The sequence below is a fragment of the Bolinopsis microptera genome, chromosome 6 (genome assembly GCF_026151205.1).
Source record: "Bolinopsis microptera isolate Bmic1 chromosome 6, MBARI_Bmic_1.0, whole genome shotgun sequence".
Lineage (NCBI taxonomy): Eukaryota > Metazoa > Ctenophora > Tentaculata > Lobata > Bolinopsidae > Bolinopsis > Bolinopsis microptera.
The window spans coordinates 11,266,485-11,285,834 of NC_087077.1; the positions used below are offsets into that span (position 1 = coordinate 11,266,485).

Here is a 19,350-nt window from a genome sequence, read left to right on the forward strand (position 1 = left end):
TCAGTTATCAGTATTTAGATAAGAGATAAGATAAGAGTACATTTTTAACGGCTTTCAGTTTCTTTTTTAAATTTCAGTTCATCAGATTTTCCCACTGCTTTTAGTTTGTATTTATTCTCAATTGTATATGATTCGTATTTGTTGTAGTTACTTTAATGATATAATTTCTCAGAATTGATGTAAATAAACGATGCAAAGACTTTCGAAGATCTAATCACAACCGCTTTCTTTTATTGTGTAGAAGTCCAGCCATGAAATATATATATATATATATATAAGCTATCTTGTGGCAAGAGGTTATAGCAATAGCTTAATTAACCAGGCCTTTAATAAAGTGGAAACCAAGAGCAGGCTCTCCTACTATCAACAACAGAGATATAAGGAGGATGACAGTAGCAAAGGGAGACTCATTCCCCTTGTAACAGATTTCAACCCAGGTCTCCCCAACATAGGACGGATACTTAACTCCCACAAGCACATCCTCCGTCTAGATCTCGAGCTTTGCAAGGTGATTGACCCTGATGGTATTTTCACCTCTTTTAGAGGGACAAAAACACTTCATGAGATTCTTATTCATAGCAAACTCCCTCCTGTTGAAGAGCCAGCTGTAGAAGATCCAGGCCACGCCTCTCCAGACACAGCTGAGGATTCTGATTCTGGAGGTTGCTTCCCTTGTGCTAAGAAATGTGATCTCTGCAAAAACTTCCTGAAACCATCAACCACAATCGGCAGTTTCCACACCAACCAAGTATTCAGTATCAAAGGACGATTGGACTGTGATACCAAAAATGTTGTGTACATAGTTAATGATAATATTTGTAAGTTAAGTTATATAGGATGTACTTCAGACTCTTTAAAGGTTAGATTTAGGAACCATAAATCCCACATTAAAACTCAAAGAAGGACCTGTGAACTTTCCTGCCATTTTATAGATAATGAGATTTTGCACAATCTTGACCGTACAACCACTAAGTTGTTTACCAGTACTTTAAGTAAGGACATTAATGTTTCTATTATAGAGCAAGTTGACGTTGGGAATTACATTTTACCGACATTTGAAGTCAAGGCGTTGTTTTACTGATAGTTGTGGCTAACTAATAATATATATATATATATATATATATATATATATATATATGCAGAGGTCAGGCCGGTGGCGCGCGTGCATCACGACCTTCGGCGTGCGAAAAGTGGCATGCAACGTATGTCTGATGTCAAGATGTCTGATGTCATCATTACATGTACAATGTAGCTTTTATTTGTTTGATTCGAGAAATTATGTCAGGAGCTTCGAAGCTCAATTACTTCACAAGACCATGAATCACCTCTACAATCAGTGGCGTAACTTAGGGCCCCGCAGACCCCGCTGTGCGGGGGGGGGGGGGGGGGGGGGGGGGGGGGCGCAATTTTCCTGAATTTTAGGTCCAATTTAGCGTTCGGTGGACGCGAAAACAATATTTGGGGTACCTTTTTTGCTTCAGGGGGGGGGGGGGGGGGGGGGGGGGGCGCAAAAAGCTGTAGGGGGGGCGAGAAAAAAGTACCCGACCTTTTTTTTTAATTTTTTAGGGACACAAAAAATTTAGGGGGGGGGGGGCACTTTTCGTCACTGAGCGGGGGGCGCCAACAGGCAAAGTTACGCCACTGTCTACAAGTACAATATGACAACAAATCGTTCAAACTTGTCAGTGGCGAGTGACACCAACAAGATCATTAAACCAAAATACAAAGTAAAACGACAATTTATGAATTTGGAAATAAATGTAATCTATTAAAACTGCCACTTGGGTGCAGTGTGGTAAACAGATTATTTCTCGGCGGTATATAATTAAGATGTAGCACTGCCCAGTTGTACACTTCCAGTTGTTAGACAAAAATCAAAGAGATCGAATTCCATCGTGACAGGGACACGCATGTCAAGCGGAAAAATCCATAGGGCCCAACTGAAAAGCGAACGAGCTTCGGTTTCCCATGTATAGTGGCTAAAATTGAGATTCACAAAATTTTTGCCTAAATTCGAAACTGGGCAGTCTAGCAGAACGGGAATAAAATTACATCCAAAGAGCTCTGTTGCGGATTGCAGTTCTTAATACACACAGACTAAATTTAAATACGCTGCAACAATACAAAATATATAATAAATTTGCTCAACAAGAAAGCAACGAATACTCTCACACAAATCTTAAATATTTTCGTTCCCACTCGAATCGTTACAGAAATTATTGGGTTAATATCTTAATTTAGTTAATGTTTAAAACACAACGTGCGAATGGTTAATAGAAGATTGTTAAAACTCGGGTTGACATAAAAAGAAAAAAAAATCCACGGAAAATTTGTACAAATTTCGTGACCCACAGGAAGAAAAATAACAATTTATAGGACGGAAAATCAATCAAGAGCACCTTCAGTGTGGGACATTTCGACATCACCCAGCAGCTGAGATTCAACTCGCTGATTTTCGGCTACCCCACCCATAAATAAGTTAATAATAAAAACGGAAATCGAAATCGAGCGATCGACTCCCATCGGATCAGAACGATTAAAGAAACAGGGGGGCCAATGGAAAATGTCAGTAAGCAAATAATGTCTTGATCAAAAGTTGAAGCCACCCTCTGGAGCGAGTTGCTGCTCGGTGGAATTTATCTGGAAATTGAAATTCTCGTCTTCATTCTCGAGGTAGTCTTCGGACGAGAAGAATTTGTCGATTATGTCGAATGCGAGTTTGTAAATCTGCTTGTTCTGAAATAGGTTGTAAGTTAGGACCTTGCGAAAACACCAATTCGAGGGAATTCATTATCAAATTGTTACATTTGTAGGTTTCACATATAATATTTCTGAACGAAGTCTATAATTATGATGAACAGGTTCATTTTAAATGAGACTCACTTGATGTTTCTGTAATTCTTCTATCCTGTCAAGGCCTCCGCAATCCTCTATCATTCTGCAGATATCCTCACATTCGTCTTTTGATGTTTCCAGCATGTTGTTCAATCCGTCCAGAAGCACTTGAACAATCTAAGAATGTGGGAAGTTTTTAGCCGATAGGACGCAATAATAACAATAGCAGAAATTTAGTAATAATTTATGAAACCTAAATGAGATAAAATTATTTCGAGTTAATTGTAAAAAATAAATTCGAGTAGAAGAGGATGTCATTGTTTTACACAGCAAATAACTGACCGTGGGATCTCTGACTCCAAGCAGAGCACACATGCTCCTCACAGCTTGTTGTTCAATGAGGTATTTTATCTGCTCTGGTGTTCCATTAACTGTCATGTTTGAAACCGACCAGGCTGCCTCCTTCTGCGTGTTGAAGTCGCCCTGGAAGTACAAAACATGTCATCAGAAAATCAGAAGCGAAACTTATGACTGATTCCCAATTTTTTTCTTAAAATCACAGCTCACAACTCAGGGAAAACCGATTTCTTACTAAAACGTGACAAACCGTTTCTAGAGCGTTGATAACAAGAGGAATAAGACCATGATCGATAACAGCCTGTATTTGAGATTTAGTGCCAGCAGTAATGTTGGAGATAGTCCACACTGCCTCCTTCTTTATGCTCTCTTTGTGATGTTGCAGTAAGGCAGGGAAAAAGGACAAACAGCCACAATCTAGAGCTGCCTGTGTCTGGTGCTCTGAAAATAGGAAGTGTTTATTGACAGATCGTAATAGTGGGGGGGGTGTAACCCAAAAAAACCCAACTCCTACCCAAGAAAAGGTAATACTGGGATTGGGTTTTTTTGGGTTTCTTAAACAAAATTTAAACAAAATTCTAGCCATTTCATTAATTGTATTGAATGTGAATTATTTCCCACTGAGTCTTACCTACGTGTTGTTCTCATGTCTTAACTTAATAGATAGTTTACATAGTATATAAGTGTGTTTATATTGATAGTATGTTATCACGATAGCAAACAGGATGTCTCGTTCATCGAGATATAATCCATATGAATGCACAAAGTGGAAGTGTGCCAAACGTGGCAAATGTGTTCTCCTGTCATGAAAGGAGGCTATGACGAAGGTCAAGGGCAAGTCAAAGCACATGACTTAAATTACTTGACTTAAGGCGGCTTCAGAGTCCGAGTCTCGATGATGTGTCTCCAAAGCTTTCTGTCCGCCATAAGCTCCTTAATCTCCCCAGTGTTTTTGAGTCCAGTGTCACTTATTACTTATTAGGTTATCGACGAAGGTGAGCGGTGGTCTACCCCTCCCTAGGTTGGTGTGCTGCCAGGTCATCATGTCGCTGGATGTGCCCAGCCAACCTCATTCTTCTGGCCTGTATCTTCGAAATAACTCTTGGGAGTGATCCAAAGACCTCCTTGTTGGTGCGATGTCCTCTCCAGTCCACGTTTAGGGCCATCCGAAGCATTCTACTGTAACATCCGTCTATTCTTTTCTTCAAAGATTCTGTTATTGTCCACGTTTTCGTTCCATACAGGAAGATTGATTCAACCGTAGCTTGAACAGACGGATCTTTAAATCTCGGCGCAAAATGGACCTCCATATAGCCTACATTTTGTGGTAGGCAGCCCATGCCTTGGCCTTGCGTAACCTAAAGTCGTGCTCCGTTGTACTAAAATCCTCAACTTCTTCTAAGGCATGTCCGTCCTTAGAAATTATTGTGTGTGGCTCCGCTCCTACTAAATTAACTGTAAGATGCTTGGTTTTAGACAAAAAAGATTTCATGCCTCCTCATCAGATGAGGCTTCTGTAGGACTGTAGCATGTGATGACAGTGAGCCTGGGCTTTCCATTAAGAGACATGGTGAGGATCCTTGCGCTGTAAGATTTTATAACTTTATAAGACTTATAGCCTCATATGCGCTGCTGTCCTCGTCAAGATGATTCATACTCTCCCATTAGAAGCGCCAGCTGCGTTTCTCCACGCAGATGATATCACTGGATGAATCCCTTTGTTCATCTTTTCTATTCTGGTATTCTCAGCAATCAGCATGCACTACCCGATGTTCAATTCTTGCAGGCCAAGGATGTGCAGCTTGCTTCGAGAAAATAGTTCTGCAAGTTCGATGCGTTTGTGCTGTTCTCTGGCTGTTCTTATGTTAAATGTGCTAACCTTAGCAGTCCTTTTACATGATACAATACAATTGATGTTCATATTTTTTTGATGTTTTCTTGTTTGACTTTCTGTAGAAATAGGTTGTCGTGATGTGGAGACCGAGTCATCAGCTTCTGTAATAGCAGCGTAATTACCCCGGCAACCACTTCCACTAGAAAAATAAGGGGCTTTAACCCTTAAGCTGTTGATAAACTTCATCTTGACTTTTCAGTTGGCTCACAATCTTATTCTTAACTCTTGCGCCACTAAAAGGTTAAGGGCATCCGCTTGAACAATAGCCATCTTTAACTCTCACCATAATATCTTGGGTATCTTGAGCATGTAATTGCACGAACATATGCTATACAAGACAAATGTGACACTTCTTTTTTCTACCCAACAGCATCAGTCGTAATCCTTACCCAATCGTCATCTGCTCCAGTGTGGGACTTTCCGATTTTATCCCAAAGCATAAGGAGGTTAGAGTGAGAACAGAGCTACACTTTAGCGGGGACTAACCCTTCCCCTGACTACCTCGTTACCCGGTACCCCGGGCATAGGGAGCCGTATCCTGACTACCAGAGTGTGGTCCAGTCTAGCTGGGTCATAGTAGACTAGGTTGAACAGGGTAACAGCCAACACCTCTTTAGCTACTGTGCAATCCACAGTAAAGATTTACGAGTCTCAAAGCCTCTTGTAGACCAAGAGTTAAGGAGTCAATAGATCAAATTATTGAACTTCCGGGGCTCAATGTCTCCCGTCGATCGTCCTGCCTTTAGCCTGGACCCCCTGTCCAGTATCCAGTCTTCAGCACGCGGAGGTAGTGGCTTTCATCATGCTGTCCGATCAGTGTCTGGAAGAGGGCACCAGCAGGATACCCCTTTTCAAAGTTCTGGGAGCCTCACATCAGACCAGGGCTTCCACCCAGCTTCTATCCAGCGGTGACGCCTTGGGCCACCTAAGCTTCACACAACCATTGAAAGACCACCTGCCTACTTGTAAAAATTTTGACGATGCGATTATTACAGTCGAGGGTCTGATGCTGTACATTCTCAGTGTAACAGCTGACAACAGTTATCAACACTTTATGCCCTGGCTGTTTACATCCGATGCCTGCGAGCAAACTTTATGCTTTCCTGCGCATAGGCCTCCATGCAGGCATTAGAACTAATCTGTGTTCTAAGGATATGTTGGTTGGCATGGGCAAATCAAACCGTTCGCGTTCCCTCGAGCTTGATGCACTCGGCAAAAGTTTGATCCCTGTAACAGTTGCCCACCCTCGCAACAAGCTTGTTATACCGCATCCGAAAGCAGAAACCATTTAGAGGTAAAGATACTTCAATCCCAAGATTGTTACAAGCTATGAAGAAGGGAGTCTCAAGGGTAGAGAACTCCTTCAAGAACACTATAGCTTTGAAGGAGAGGCTTTCCAACCATCTTCTGACGGAGCAGAGAGTGACGAAGCGGAAACAGATGATGAAGAAGAGGAAGTGGAGGATACCGACTCATCAGAGGAATGGGCGAAAATAGTAACTGTGTATTGTGATGCTCTGCATCATGATACGGCTGTTGAGGTTTGCCTCAATGGAGGGCGAGATCGAATGCCATCCCAGTCAAGATTTTAGCGACTCCAGGGCCATAAACAAGCGAAGATATCACTCAATATCACATGTGATCATGCAGCTGATGGTAACTGCAAGATTCTTTCAGTTGGAGATAGAGCATGGTTTCTCGTTAAGCGGATGATCAGGAAAACGGAAACAGAGATCGTGAAGGTGAGAAGAAAGGCTTTATTCCTCTCGTACCGGATGCGGTCAGGGTTGGGGTCATCAGTGAGTTGCGTCCCTACTAACTCAATTTGCCATGGCCATCGAAGTGAGCATTACATATGGCTGATATCATATCTGGATGGCCAACTTCTTCTGAGCACATCAGTGAATAAAATACTGCTTTTGGGTGATATTTAAGCGATTATATCTATTGTGATGTTGTAGTGATGAACCACAACAGTGATGTTGTACTGATAATTGTTTTGCTAGGTGCCTACATGATTTTATTTCCTTCAAATGAAAAATTTGTAAAAAACCCAAAAAAACCCAACTCCTACCCTGAAAAAGGTAATACTGGGATTGGGTTTTTTTGGGTTTTTTTGGGTTACACCCCCCCCAATAGTTTAAAATATGTAGTATTTACATATTATTACTTGATCACTAGTTGGTAAACTTTTAACCCCCCTCCGTTATCAGTTTTACATATATAACTATTGTGATAAAATTACATTAGCGTAATCATCTAGAAATCCCCCCCCTCAGTGATAACGTTATATGTGAACGACACCTGAACAGTTAGTACCTCTAGCAGGCCTTTAGATCCAGACCCTTTCCAAACACTAAATACGGTTTCAAATTTTGGTTGATGAAGTTGCGATGCCAACGAAATGATTTGATTTTGCTAGAGAAACTCGAAATTAGTTATTTCTCCTTTACCCTTCCTTGACTCTTTCGCTTTAGTGTTATTTCAATCGTCCTGACCTTTAGATCCCAAACTAAGAGCTAGCTTATACGCCTTTATTCGACTCAAAACTGAAGAAATGTTGCATATCTTTCTATACAGCTACCTCATTATACACGGTTAGTAGATCTGTTATTTAAGTATTTCATAAAAAATCACGGTAATTATTTTTTCTACCAGAAGTTGGATAAAGTGAATAGTTACCCCGGTACCATAAAAACTTCATGATCCCTTTTCCAAATCCAGGAGCTTACGCCAAAGAAGGGTTCTACCTCCTTGACACAGACGAACAAGTCACCGGATCAGGGGAGGGTTTGTTGATGTATGACGGAGGTACAGTGTGTGATGACTCATTTGACATGACCACAGGTGACTGGATCTGTAGGTTACTGGGTTACCAGTCTCTTATTAGCCGTCAACATGGTCTTAGATACGAGTTCCAGGAGAGATATCCCATCAAGTTGGATGATGTCAACTGTGAAGGGAGGGAGTTACCTAGATGTCAGTACAGGACTTCTCACAACTGTATCCACCTTGAGGACATCACTTTGAGTTGTAATGTTCGGAAAAAAGGTAGGATGAAAGATTCTGATTTTACTTGAACTTAGGGAACCTTGTTTATTTTGGAGTTAAGTTGCTCGGCGACGTTTTAATGACAGAACATTACTTCTTAGAACTTTTTAGAACAACACGATGAAAATGTAAACATTTGACATCACTAAGTGATTAGTTAATTAACCCTGAAACTAGGCGGTGATTTGGACTCATTCTACCTGGTGGACGAAGTTGGAAAATACACGTACAGTGGAGGACTACTGATGTTTGAAGGAGGCACCGTCACTAATAGTACATTTAACGACATCACAGCTGATTGGATGTGCAAACTGATGGGATATGGTTACGCAATGAGGTGGAACAGTGGAAACCGACATGGGTTTCAGGACAAACTACAGATAAAGGTTGATAATCTGAGATGTACAAACAGCGTGTTACCATCATGTTACTACCACACTTTCACTTCAGAGAGCAGCCACGATCAGGACGTATGGTTGTGGTGTGCTGCCAGATCCACTATCATCTGTCCACCAGGTCACAGAGTTGTGGATGAAGAATGTGAGGAATGCCCTCCCTTGACCTACTCTCCTAAACCCAATAAGAACACAACATGTCTGCCCTGTCCTAAGAGATCAACCTCTCCGGCTGGAGCTACTCAGTGTATCTGTCCTGGTGGTACCTTCTTCAGTTTTGAGCTGTCGTCTTGTGAGAGTTGTCCAGATGGTACAGTAGGTGATAAGGGCATTAGTTCTGTTAGTCAGTGTGTTGCATGTCCTCCTATCAGCTCTCCTTCTGACGACAAAACACATTGTCTGATAAAATCGGAGTCTTTTGAAACGTTTTCAATCGTTAGTATTGGTTTATCCTCTATATGCTTAATAGTGATTGTGGTAGTCATGGGAGTCATAATCGTCATCTGGAGCAGAAGAAAGAGCAAGAAGGAAGCATCTGGTTCATCCTCAGTGCAGTTAGAGGAGCTGCAAAGTTGTGAAGCTGCTGATACAAGAGTCGTGGGAGAGACACCCATCTATGATAATATAGCAATTTGAGCAGATCAGATCCCGTGCATCTTTTCAAAAATGAATATTAGAATTATAATTATTGTAAGTAACGCTTATTATATGTAACGCTTATGATGTGGCATTTAGTTACTTTTAAATTAAGAAATTTAAAAGTTGGTTTTCCACAATTTCACCCCTGCGCTTTATTTCGTTTAAATGCTGTGTTGTTTATGAATACCTAAATATGAATAAAGGATCCTCAAGTGAAATTGCAGCGCAATAAGAATTACACTTTACAACCAAATCAAATGTTCACATTTAATTCAACTGAATTATTCTAGCCTTCCCATAATCATTTGTAAGTACCTGATCCAGTGACGATGTTGCCGACAGCCCTGACAGCAGGAGTGAGAACTCTGACGTCAGTTTGACCGAGGTGTTGGACCAGGTAGGGAGCTACTCCACTGTTCAACACATTCTGGATCTGATCATCAGCTCCGTCAGTCAGGTAGGACAGTGCCCAGCATGCATCTGTGAGCACCTGAACCATTGTTGTGAAGTACTGAACTAGTTATAGATCCCATTCGATCAGACGATCAGTAAAATACAGAATAAAGAAATTTAGAACCTTAGGGACGATATCAAAATGTTCAGAAAATAACAGCAGTACATGAGTACAGTCTTACTCAAGGTATACGATGGGTATACGATGTATAATCTGTGTAACAATACCTCGTTGTCGGTGTGCTGTACAAGACTGAACAGAGCTGGGAGTACTTTCTGTACAACTTCCGAGGATGGTGGAGGGTCTTTGTTTCTACACAAGTTAGCGATGACCCACACTATGTTTCTTAAGAATGTCAGCTGAAGGATTGTGACGTCAACAGAGTTGGTAATTGCATAAATCAGCCGTGTTTTAGTTCCAATTTGTATCCTTAACAACAGGAAAAGAAACTACGCTTAAGACAAAGCACTGAAAGATATGATCTGACTGACAGTTAGCTCAACCTACCGGCGTGGTGTCTTTAACAAATGAGATGACCGGATCAACAACTCCGTGGTGAATAACGAAATCTCTGCACTCAGGACCGTCCCCTATGATGTTACCAAGTGCCCAAACGCTCTGCTCCCTTACGTGTTCGTGAGGTGAAGCCAGCAGTCTCACAAACTTAGGTACAGCTCCTGGTAAAAGATTCAGTCAGCAAAATGCAAACAAAGACCGAAACAAACAAACAAAATTTCGCCTAACTTCCGGCGAAAGTTCACGACTTAAATTTCAAAGCGGTCTAACCTTTTGAAACGACTTCACGGGTTTGGTCAGAGTTTCCAGATGCGATGTTAGTAAGTGCCCATGTAGCTTCAAACTGCAGGGCTGCATTCTCGTCATCATCAAGACATTCCACTAGAATTGGGACAATTCCAGCTCTGATCAGTTCATCGATTGGAGGGTTATTTCCCTTAGATAACTCTTTCCTGCAATAACATAGTTATTGTTTCTCAACTAGTTACAAAAAACTATTAACATAGAATATGATTAAATACTGATTAAATAGAATATGTTTCACCGGACAAGGATTAATACTGCAAACCTAAAATATTTGGTTTCAAAACAGTGAAGCCTCGCATATTCCTACCTGGCTTGTTGAACACAGCTCAGTTTTACATTTGGATCTGTACTCTGAGCTTCAAGTACTAATGATTGTAAATCTTTGTTATCACTCTGAAACAAAAAGTTGATTATTCTTTCCTCGATCATCTCTTGAAAGGTGCCAATTACCGCCTCAGGAAATTTATTTAAAAAAACAGAAAACTGCGCGCACTGTACCGCGCATACGGAAACCACTAACAGCGACCACGCGCAACGCAAACATGGCAAATTTTGCTAGTCATTTAGCAGCTCGTTCCGTACAATGTAACGTCCAGGTGCACGATTACATCACATCGTACACTCGAATCTTCGGCAGACATTTCTATAAACCTGGTAAATAGGTCATCTTATCAACAATAACTTACTGCAGGAACTGTCTCATTGTTGAAGTCCTCCAGTGGAATGTTTCGCCTTTTTAGCATATTTTCATTTCGTTTTTCCTGTGGGAGAATTAAGAATTTGATTTTGAGTAGATGAGAACACGTACCATATCATAATGGGAAAGTTACCACGACCAGAAATTAATTCAGTAAATGGAAGGTTTATCCTTCAATGCAACGATAGAAATAAGAAATTATAATGACACGCAATAATTTCGAATTACGCTATACATCATTCGAACAGCGGCACACACATTTTAATTTAAATAATACGGAATATAAGAGATGATGTAAAACAAGAAATATTCCGAGATTTTCTGATATAAGTGATAAGGGTAACCTTTCTGAGTTCGACGGCTCCCTCTTTTCGTCTGCGTCTAGCATCGTCAGCGTCTACCCAGCTTTTGTTTTTAAACGATTTGATCCTGTCACTCATTCTAGCTAAAACGAGAATAATAGCGTTTAAAAATTTAAAAGTTTTGTAACAAGCATAAAATTTAGAGTGAGATAACGTCGTTTACATTTCAATGCGATCACTTTTCTTTGACTAGCAAATGTGACCACTGTAACTAATATTAAATCAAAGCATCAAAATATGACATTATTTATGAACAATAAGTTAATTAGCGAAAAATTTGGGGAGTTAAAAAGAAATAAATTAATAAAAACAGATTACATGTTTAAAAATGGCAGTCAAAAAATCCATATCAAAAAGATACCAAATCCTAATTTCTGTACCACCCATATTTATTGGTACTCAACAACATAGTAGCCAAACATTCGTTCTGAGCAGTGCTATTCTTCACAATATTAAACAACGCTTTATCCTTCTTATAGGAAACATAACTCACCGCCTCACAGTTATGTGAATTACTTGACATACGACCCGTCCTGCCTATCCTACGAATGTAATCTTCGTAGGTAAAAGGAAACTCGTAATTTATCACTAAACCAATCTCTCGAATGTCTAGACCGTAACCAAAGCTGTCAGTTGTAACTATCGGGTAGTCTGTGTTGGGTATTTCGTCTCGCATTAATCGGGTTTTAGTTTTAGAGTCAGTACTTCCGCCGATGAATAAGTTATTGATGTCATGAGCGATCAGGTGTTTGTGAAGCCAGTACGCAGAATTGGCAAAGTTACAAAAGATCAGGGGTCTCTGAAGCTCGCTGTTTGAGTTCTGGATATGATTCTGGAGAAGTTCGATAATGTGAAAAGGTTTCTTCCTGTTGTTAACGAAACAAAACCTCTGCTGTACATGTTGGAGAGGGACATGAGATCTGGGGTTCAGATATCTCTCAATCCCCGGCACCATCTCCGTTACTCTCTTAAAACCAGGCGTGTGCATGATAGCACCTGCTAGAATTATCTGACATTTCGTCAAGCCGTTCTCCTGATCAACAAACTCCTTCAGGAATGCCTCGTTTTCAGCAATCTTCCGATAGTCCATGAAATCATCAGCCTCGTCCACCACGAGGTGTTGGAGATCTGAAGTAGAAACATTCCCTGAAGTTATCCAGGAAGTGAGGTTATCGTAGGTTCCGATAAGGATGTCGATGGGGTGACCCTTGATTTCTTGAGATTGGTTTTTGCTGGTCAGTTCAGTCAGGCAGACGCTTCGTAGGTCAAATTCTTGTATCAAGTGTTCTGTGACCAACCCAATCTGGAGAATGTGACAGTTAAACAGAGGATATAATGCATTAGTTAATAGTTTAAATGCTGGCTGGTTGAACACATGGTGAATTTAAAAGTTAGAATATGCGACCTTCCCCTGTACACAAAGTTAGAATACGTGACTCACCCTATCTGTACATTCGAATGTATACTAGTTGAGAATTTCTGAACTTATCTAAGGAGCACCTATGATGCTCAACATTTATTTTTAGTGACTAAATACAGTAATAACTCCAAAACTAGGTAAGGAATGCAACGAGAGTTTTGCGGACGAGCCCAATTTTCACTAAATTAAATAACGGTTTAAAATTAAGAAATCAGCAGATAAGCTGACATATTTCAAACCTGCAAAGCTAGGAACTTGGTAGGTGCCATGATTATGATTCTAGGTGCTCCAGATTTAGTGATATACCCTTCCTTTTTGCTGGCTATCAGATTCTGGACTATTGGCAGAAGGTAGGTGTACGTTTTTCCTGCAAAGATAATATTAATATTGATTTGTTGTCATGACAAATAATGTGACAGAAACGGATTATGATTTTTAAGCTATCAATATTAAATATCAAATAATTCATTTAGACTTGTAAAACAAAATCGAATTGATTCTATATTACTGTGCTAACAACAGTCTAGCTATAAAAAGGAGATTATTAAAAAAATCCCACTTCAAACCTGAGCCGGTAGGACTGATAAAAACGCAGTTTTTATTCTCCAGAAGAACAGGGATAACATCGCACTGGTGGTGAGTTGGATACACAGCCCCCAACTCCGCTATCTCGCGTGCTAACTCCGGGATTATACCTACATCACTGAACTTCACTCTACTTCCGTCGTTGTAAAAACTCCACTTCTTCTGTTTAGCCCCACGTCCTATGTTGAGGAAGTTCTTGGGATCATCCCCAAAACCAATGCTAGGTTTTGGTTCATTTCTTTTTGCCTCGATATAGCGATCCCTGAAAGTTGTAGGTTTCTTTCCTTTATTTTGACCGAACAAGTCCCGGTAAGGGTTGTTGAAACGGTCAGCTCTCTCCCGGTACTTTGGCATGGCTATATCCCTGCTGGGTGGTATAGCTACATTCCGGAGGTGGGGTCTGGAGCAAGGAATCAGGTTCTTGGTGGTTCTTATACACTGATACATCAAACATGGGGCTGATGGACAAGGGTTGTTAGTGCGATAATAAATATCATAGAGAAAGTAGGGAATACTGTATTTGTATTAATTGAATAATTATGCCATCATAGGAAATATTTAGTTTCAGTAAGGTTCATGAATAGAAATTTGGAAAATGTCAGGTTTATTGCTCAATTGCTTTAAAAATATTTCGATAAAGTGCAATTTTTGTACTGGAAGTAAAACAGTTGTAACATTATTTTTTAGGATAATTTTTATAAACTTTATAAATATAAATTACAATACAATCTTAAATGTTCATGTATACATGTATACAATATAGTGATGTGGCTTAACTTACATAATATAATTTACTAGATAGATAATGATTTATTACATATTTACATAAACTTCTGTACGTTAAAAATGAATTATATTAAAACTCAAATCAATCTGAACAATCAAATTGACGCCTCATGCTTTATCTTCAAATAAAATCTTATAGCAGGCTAAGGAATTCTGGAAAAGAATGATTAATGTAACATCTTCTATCTATTCTGACGTCTATAACTAGATAATCCGAAAATCGAAAAAATCAGCTGCCTAGTGTTCTAACTGCAGCACTGATGATATCATGAGACGAAGCTTTTTTGGATAGAACTTCTGACAATGGTGATAGCATGACAATCTTTGAAGATTTTCGGCCGATACAGCAAACCAGGGTTGAAAACTGCTGTAAAACAGTATCGTTAGCAGACTCACAATACTTACTGAGGTCAGGAACTGAGTAAGCTTTGAGCAGAAGATCTAGAACCTCATTTGGTTTGAAGTGACAGAGGTACACAAGCAAGGACATGCATACGTCAGCAGTATCAGGACTCTTCAGAGAGGCCTTTAAAAAGTTTACATGACCTTGCAACCACGCTAAAACTTCACCGGAATCAGCATCTGATTCTAAACTCAACATCAACATTTGGAGAATAGGAGCTGTTTCTTTAACTTTCATCTTTAGTGTAACTGCAGTGTCGACCAGAGTTATCATGACATCAAGACCACACACTTTCTCCTCCACACTTGCCGTTACACAGAGCATCAGCCGAATTAGCTCGACAAACAATGTTTTGTCACATGATGGCAGAGAATTCTTTACAATCTGGGGAGCACATTCTACAACTTGTACTGCATAGTCCGACAGAGGATTCTGCCTGAATGTGGTAGTGATAGTTTGAATGATGTCCAAGAAGTGATTCTGGAGAACATTTGTAGCAGATATAGAGCCTAACACCCATGTCCATATGTCTATCACAGTGTCAGGATCACCATTCTGGAATGTGAGCCAGATCACAGCACCATGAAGAGGAGATTGAAGTCCTGAAATGTGCTTTATAGAGTCTGGAAACGTCTTCACAGCTCTGATTTGTGAAATGGTTCCTTTTGTTCGCTCTACAAAAGGTATACCACATAAGGAGAAGAGTACTAGTATCTCTTCACGGCAGTACTGATCCAAATCTAAAGTATCGAGAACAGCGAGCATTTCTGATCTGACAGCTTGGCGGATATCGATAAGTGTATTAACAGCATGGGGAAGAGGATTTACTGAAAATATGGATATAAGGAGCAATGTTGATTCTGGGAATGAGAAAAGTTCACAACACAAGCCTGAAATGCTCAAAATTTCAAGTGCAAGAGGAGGGTGAGCAGACGCTGCATATGCCAACAAATTCTTTCCTTCACCAGTTCCAAGAAGTCTCTGCCAAGCATCGTCTGCTTCAAAAGCTCCTCCTAACCATCTACACAGCCACGAGGTTGCACTTGCCAGGTCGTGTTGAGAAAGCTTCAGTAGAAGGTTGATATGTGACGGTGTTGGTTTTTCATTCAAACTAACAACAAGTTTCTTCAGACCCTCACAATAGTTTACTTTTAATTTCTTCAGAAGAGAAGAGATACTGTCCTTCTTTGATATCAGCTGATGTAAGATATTCAATGTTGAATGCAGTATGTCGTCATTGGGTGAAGATAAGAGATCCAGCAGTGATTGAATCTCATTGGTAACAATATCTGTACTCGATTTAGCAAATGCACTTACAACCTCCAAAGTAAGCAGGTGCTGCCAAGAAATCAAATATTTTACCAAATCTGTCTCAGGTGACAAATCAAGGCATGCATTACACAGATCACTCACTTCAGTGTTTGATGCCTTGGAGAATATCTTATCTATCTTTGCAAGAACTTCATCTCTTTTACCATCATTGTTTTTGAGCTGACTTGTTAATTCCTTCATGTTGTCACCTGCCTTTTCAATCTTATCTTTATATCTGGCAAAAACATCTTTTTTAGGTTTTGTTGGTGTTTTTGTGATGGTTTTCTGGGATTTTAACAACTCTGCTTTCTCAGACTCAGCAGAGATCTTGTTGCTAATAAGATTCAAAGAATCTTTTAGATTTGCCAAGGCTAAATCTGAGGCTTGTAACTTCTGAGTTTTGGTGAGGTTACTGGATGTGAGTGTGGCTCCTTGATCAATATCTTCCTGGATAGGTGGGGAAACAGGGGGCCATACAATGTTCTCCTCTCTGATAAGATGGTCACTCACAAATGGGTGATTGAGAAGATCAGGCCATGTCAATCTGGTGCTTGGATCTTTGTCAAGTAAGCCACAAAGGAAGTCTTGGAAGTCAGGTGACATTCCTGTGGGCCACTTGACAGGATTTTTAGTGATGAGATTAACCAGCTGGAATAAGTTGGTGGTATAAAAGGGAGGTTCGCCAGCAAAAAGTTCAAAAAGAATACAACCCAGAGCCCATAAATCAGCATTGTGATCATAAGGCTGTTCTTGAACAAGCTCAGGTGACATGTAAAGAGGTGTACCTTTTATAGATGTTACCATGAAAGTGTCGACACTCATTGCCCTGGCGAAACCAAAGTCACACAATTTGACAAGACCACCATTACAGAGGAGGATATTCTGGGGTTTCATGTCTCTGTGAAGGATCCTATTTGAGTGTAAGTACCATAGAGCAGACACAAGTTGATGCGCAATGTGGTGCACAACATCCTCGGGCAACTTTTGATCGTCTTCCAAAATGTGAAACAATTCTCCATCAGCAAAGTCAGTGACAACACAGACCTCATTTTCAGTATCAAATGAATCCAGCAGTGTGATGATATTGTCATGTTTCAATCCTCTCATAATATCGATTTCCCTGCGTAAGTTCATGAGTTCCTTTTCTGATCTTCCAACCTTTGAGATGAACTTCATGGCCACAATGTCCAGAGTGTATTTTCTTCTTCCTTTGAATACACGTCCAAAGGATCCCTCTCCAATGCATTCCAAAATGTGGTAGCCCTCCATTCTACTACCTGTACATGTAGGATAGTCAGTGAATTTCAAAATCATCTTGCATAAATCAAAATTAGCAGCTGCTAATAATCATGCTAAAACCATTAAATATAAATAACAGTTTCAGATCACATTTAACACTTCATAACATCATTCGATACCAGGGAGATTTTGCAATATTCATTGTATCTATACCATGATAATGTTCTATGACCTTGGAATCACAGGTGTTATATTTGCAATTTTAATATACAAACAAGAAGATGCAATGTAAAAGTCAATAAATTAAGGCAAACATTAATTAAAACTTACATTAAGTTGCTGTTGTAAGGGAAATCAAATGATCTAATGTAGACTAAACTCCAGACAAAACTAGGAAACACGTTGAATGACCTCATCTTTAAGTATTTTTTGATAATTTTTAACATTTAATGCAATATTGTGTCATGATATGTGCCCTCACTTTTGTCACAAAATTCAAACAACACCAACTATAAAACGATCTAGCACAATGCATAAAACACCTTTATTATATACAAAATACAAACACACACTTAAATATTTATACCAATATATATATATAACTCCAAAACTCTGGTCACAAGAGCAACTGCCTAAACGTGCATATAAAATGAGTTATTTTTATTTACCTAAGGATTTATATGGGAAATATTAAGAGAGAAGGGTTCATTTTCTAATTCTCAACTGATCCTAATAGGAGTAATATTGATATGTCTCAATTGAAGCTTAAGCATGATTTGTTGACTTGTATGCATCCATCAGAATCTCTGTTGGTGCATCAGTTACCAATAATCCAGCAAAGATGTTGAAGTCCCAATTGCAGTGTTTTAGAGCACGACAGCATCCTATGTCTTCCAATGAGAGATAGTCATTTAACCTATGAAAATCTTCATCACACTCAGTCAAAGTTTCATTGGAATAGGAGCCATGATAAGGCATTCCACTTGTAGGGTCAACAAAGTCACACCAGTAACCTGCTTTCTTGATTTTATCAGTTACTGATAGTGAGAGCTGAGTAAAATGTTTCACCATTTCCTCACGTTCTGAATGAGAATCATAGCTCCACACAGACATGTCATATTCAGTGTGATACAATATCATGAGCTGATTCAGATGACCTTTCTGAGGACATTCTCTGAAAAGTGAATTAAGTCTTACAACCATATCATCATCCTTAACATTAGACAGTAAAATCTCTTTGTCATGACTTTTTGAAATAGCGACTGAAGGTTGATTGTGAGTTACCTTTTCAACTGGATTAATGGACATAGTATCATTAACAACTGAAGAGGCTACTGCAACCGTGATCATGGAGTTAGTTGGTTGAGATAAACTGTAGGTCCTCAGCGAAGCTAAGGCATTTAATCCTCTTTGCTTTATACTATTAAGAACAAGCATTGGCTGAAATTGAAGATAGGGGGTAAAATATACCTAATAAATCTATCAGCAACTTTAAAAAAGGCTAATATACAACTGAAAATGCAATTCTTCCGCCTTCTGTGGCAGGTCTAGCTACCCTCAGTGCAAATTGAAAGGGCACATAGGTCAAGTATTTATTCAACAAATAACATAGTGTGCTAAAGGATTGATAATATTATGAGCTTTAGTTAAGTTATGTAATGGTCTCCCCAACGGACATTACGGTACAACAATAAGAACTGGCCTGAAACATGCGAATGCTACAGATCGTGTCTAGCTCACTCAATACATCATAAAGATAGAGCCATAGAGACAAGGACCGTCAATCAAATACTTATATACTAGAGGAGGTAGCATTGTGATGCTATTGTGTGGCAGGGTAGGTGATTGCAATGACAAAATATAAGGTTTATCCAATACATCTGAGCGGACATGGTAATATTGGAAAGTACACACTTGAAAATCTTAATAGTTAATACTTAATGTAAATATTAATACAGTTATACACATACAGTCTCGAAGGGATAAACAGCATGAGTTAATCGTGCATTACGAGTTCGGATCGTAAATAGACAAAATGAACAGAGTAGAGAATATAAGATATATCATTTCCGTCATATTCTAGACCACGCTCGATTTTTG

The 19,350-nt window shown here is 39.5% G+C and overlaps 3 protein-coding genes across 3 annotated transcripts in view; all 3 read right to left on the reverse strand.

Annotated features, from left to right (window-relative positions):
- Window positions 1-1,739: 1,739 nt before the first annotated feature.
- The window catches only part of LOC134817522 (importin subunit alpha-3-like), a 75,305-nt gene continuing 57,694 nt past the window's right edge, over window positions 1,740-19,350 (reverse strand). The window contains exons 2-12 of the mRNA XM_063826663.1: window positions 11,489-11,589; window positions 11,134-11,208; window positions 10,755-10,840; window positions 10,412-10,593; window positions 10,133-10,302; window positions 9,853-9,984; window positions 9,487-9,661; window positions 3,443-3,633; window positions 3,178-3,318; window positions 2,884-3,012; window positions 1,740-2,736 (exon numbers count right to left, since the gene is read on the reverse strand). Of these exons, the coding sequence (XP_063682733.1) occupies window positions 2,590-2,736; window positions 2,884-3,012; window positions 3,178-3,318; window positions 3,443-3,633; window positions 9,487-9,661; window positions 9,853-9,984; window positions 10,133-10,302; window positions 10,412-10,593; window positions 10,755-10,840; window positions 11,134-11,208; window positions 11,489-11,584 (1,524 nt within the window). The 5' untranslated portion in view covers window positions 11,585-11,589 and the 3' untranslated portion in view covers window positions 1,740-2,589. The remainder of the gene's footprint in view (window positions 2,737-2,883; window positions 3,013-3,177; window positions 3,319-3,442; window positions 3,634-9,486; window positions 9,662-9,852; window positions 9,985-10,132; window positions 10,303-10,411; window positions 10,594-10,754; window positions 10,841-11,133; window positions 11,209-11,488; window positions 11,590-19,350) is intronic.
- Window positions 11,488-13,965, reverse strand: LOC134817521 (uncharacterized). Its single transcript, XM_063826662.1, has 3 exons — window positions 13,493-13,965; window positions 13,166-13,293; window positions 11,488-12,809 (listed from the first exon to the last, which is right to left on the reverse strand). The coding sequence occupies exons 1-3, from the start codon at window positions 13,956-13,958 to the stop codon at window positions 11,874-11,876; spliced, it is 1,530 nt and encodes a 509-aa protein (XP_063682732.1). The 5' UTR covers window positions 13,959-13,965; the 3' UTR covers window positions 11,488-11,873.
- LOC134816612 (serine/threonine-protein kinase 36-like) lies at window positions 14,190-18,692 on the reverse strand. The gene has a single exon (XM_063825541.1). It carries the CDS (start codon window positions 17,323-17,325, stop codon window positions 14,527-14,529), a length of 2,799 nt encoding a protein of 932 aa, XP_063681611.1. The 5' UTR covers window positions 17,326-18,692; the 3' UTR covers window positions 14,190-14,526.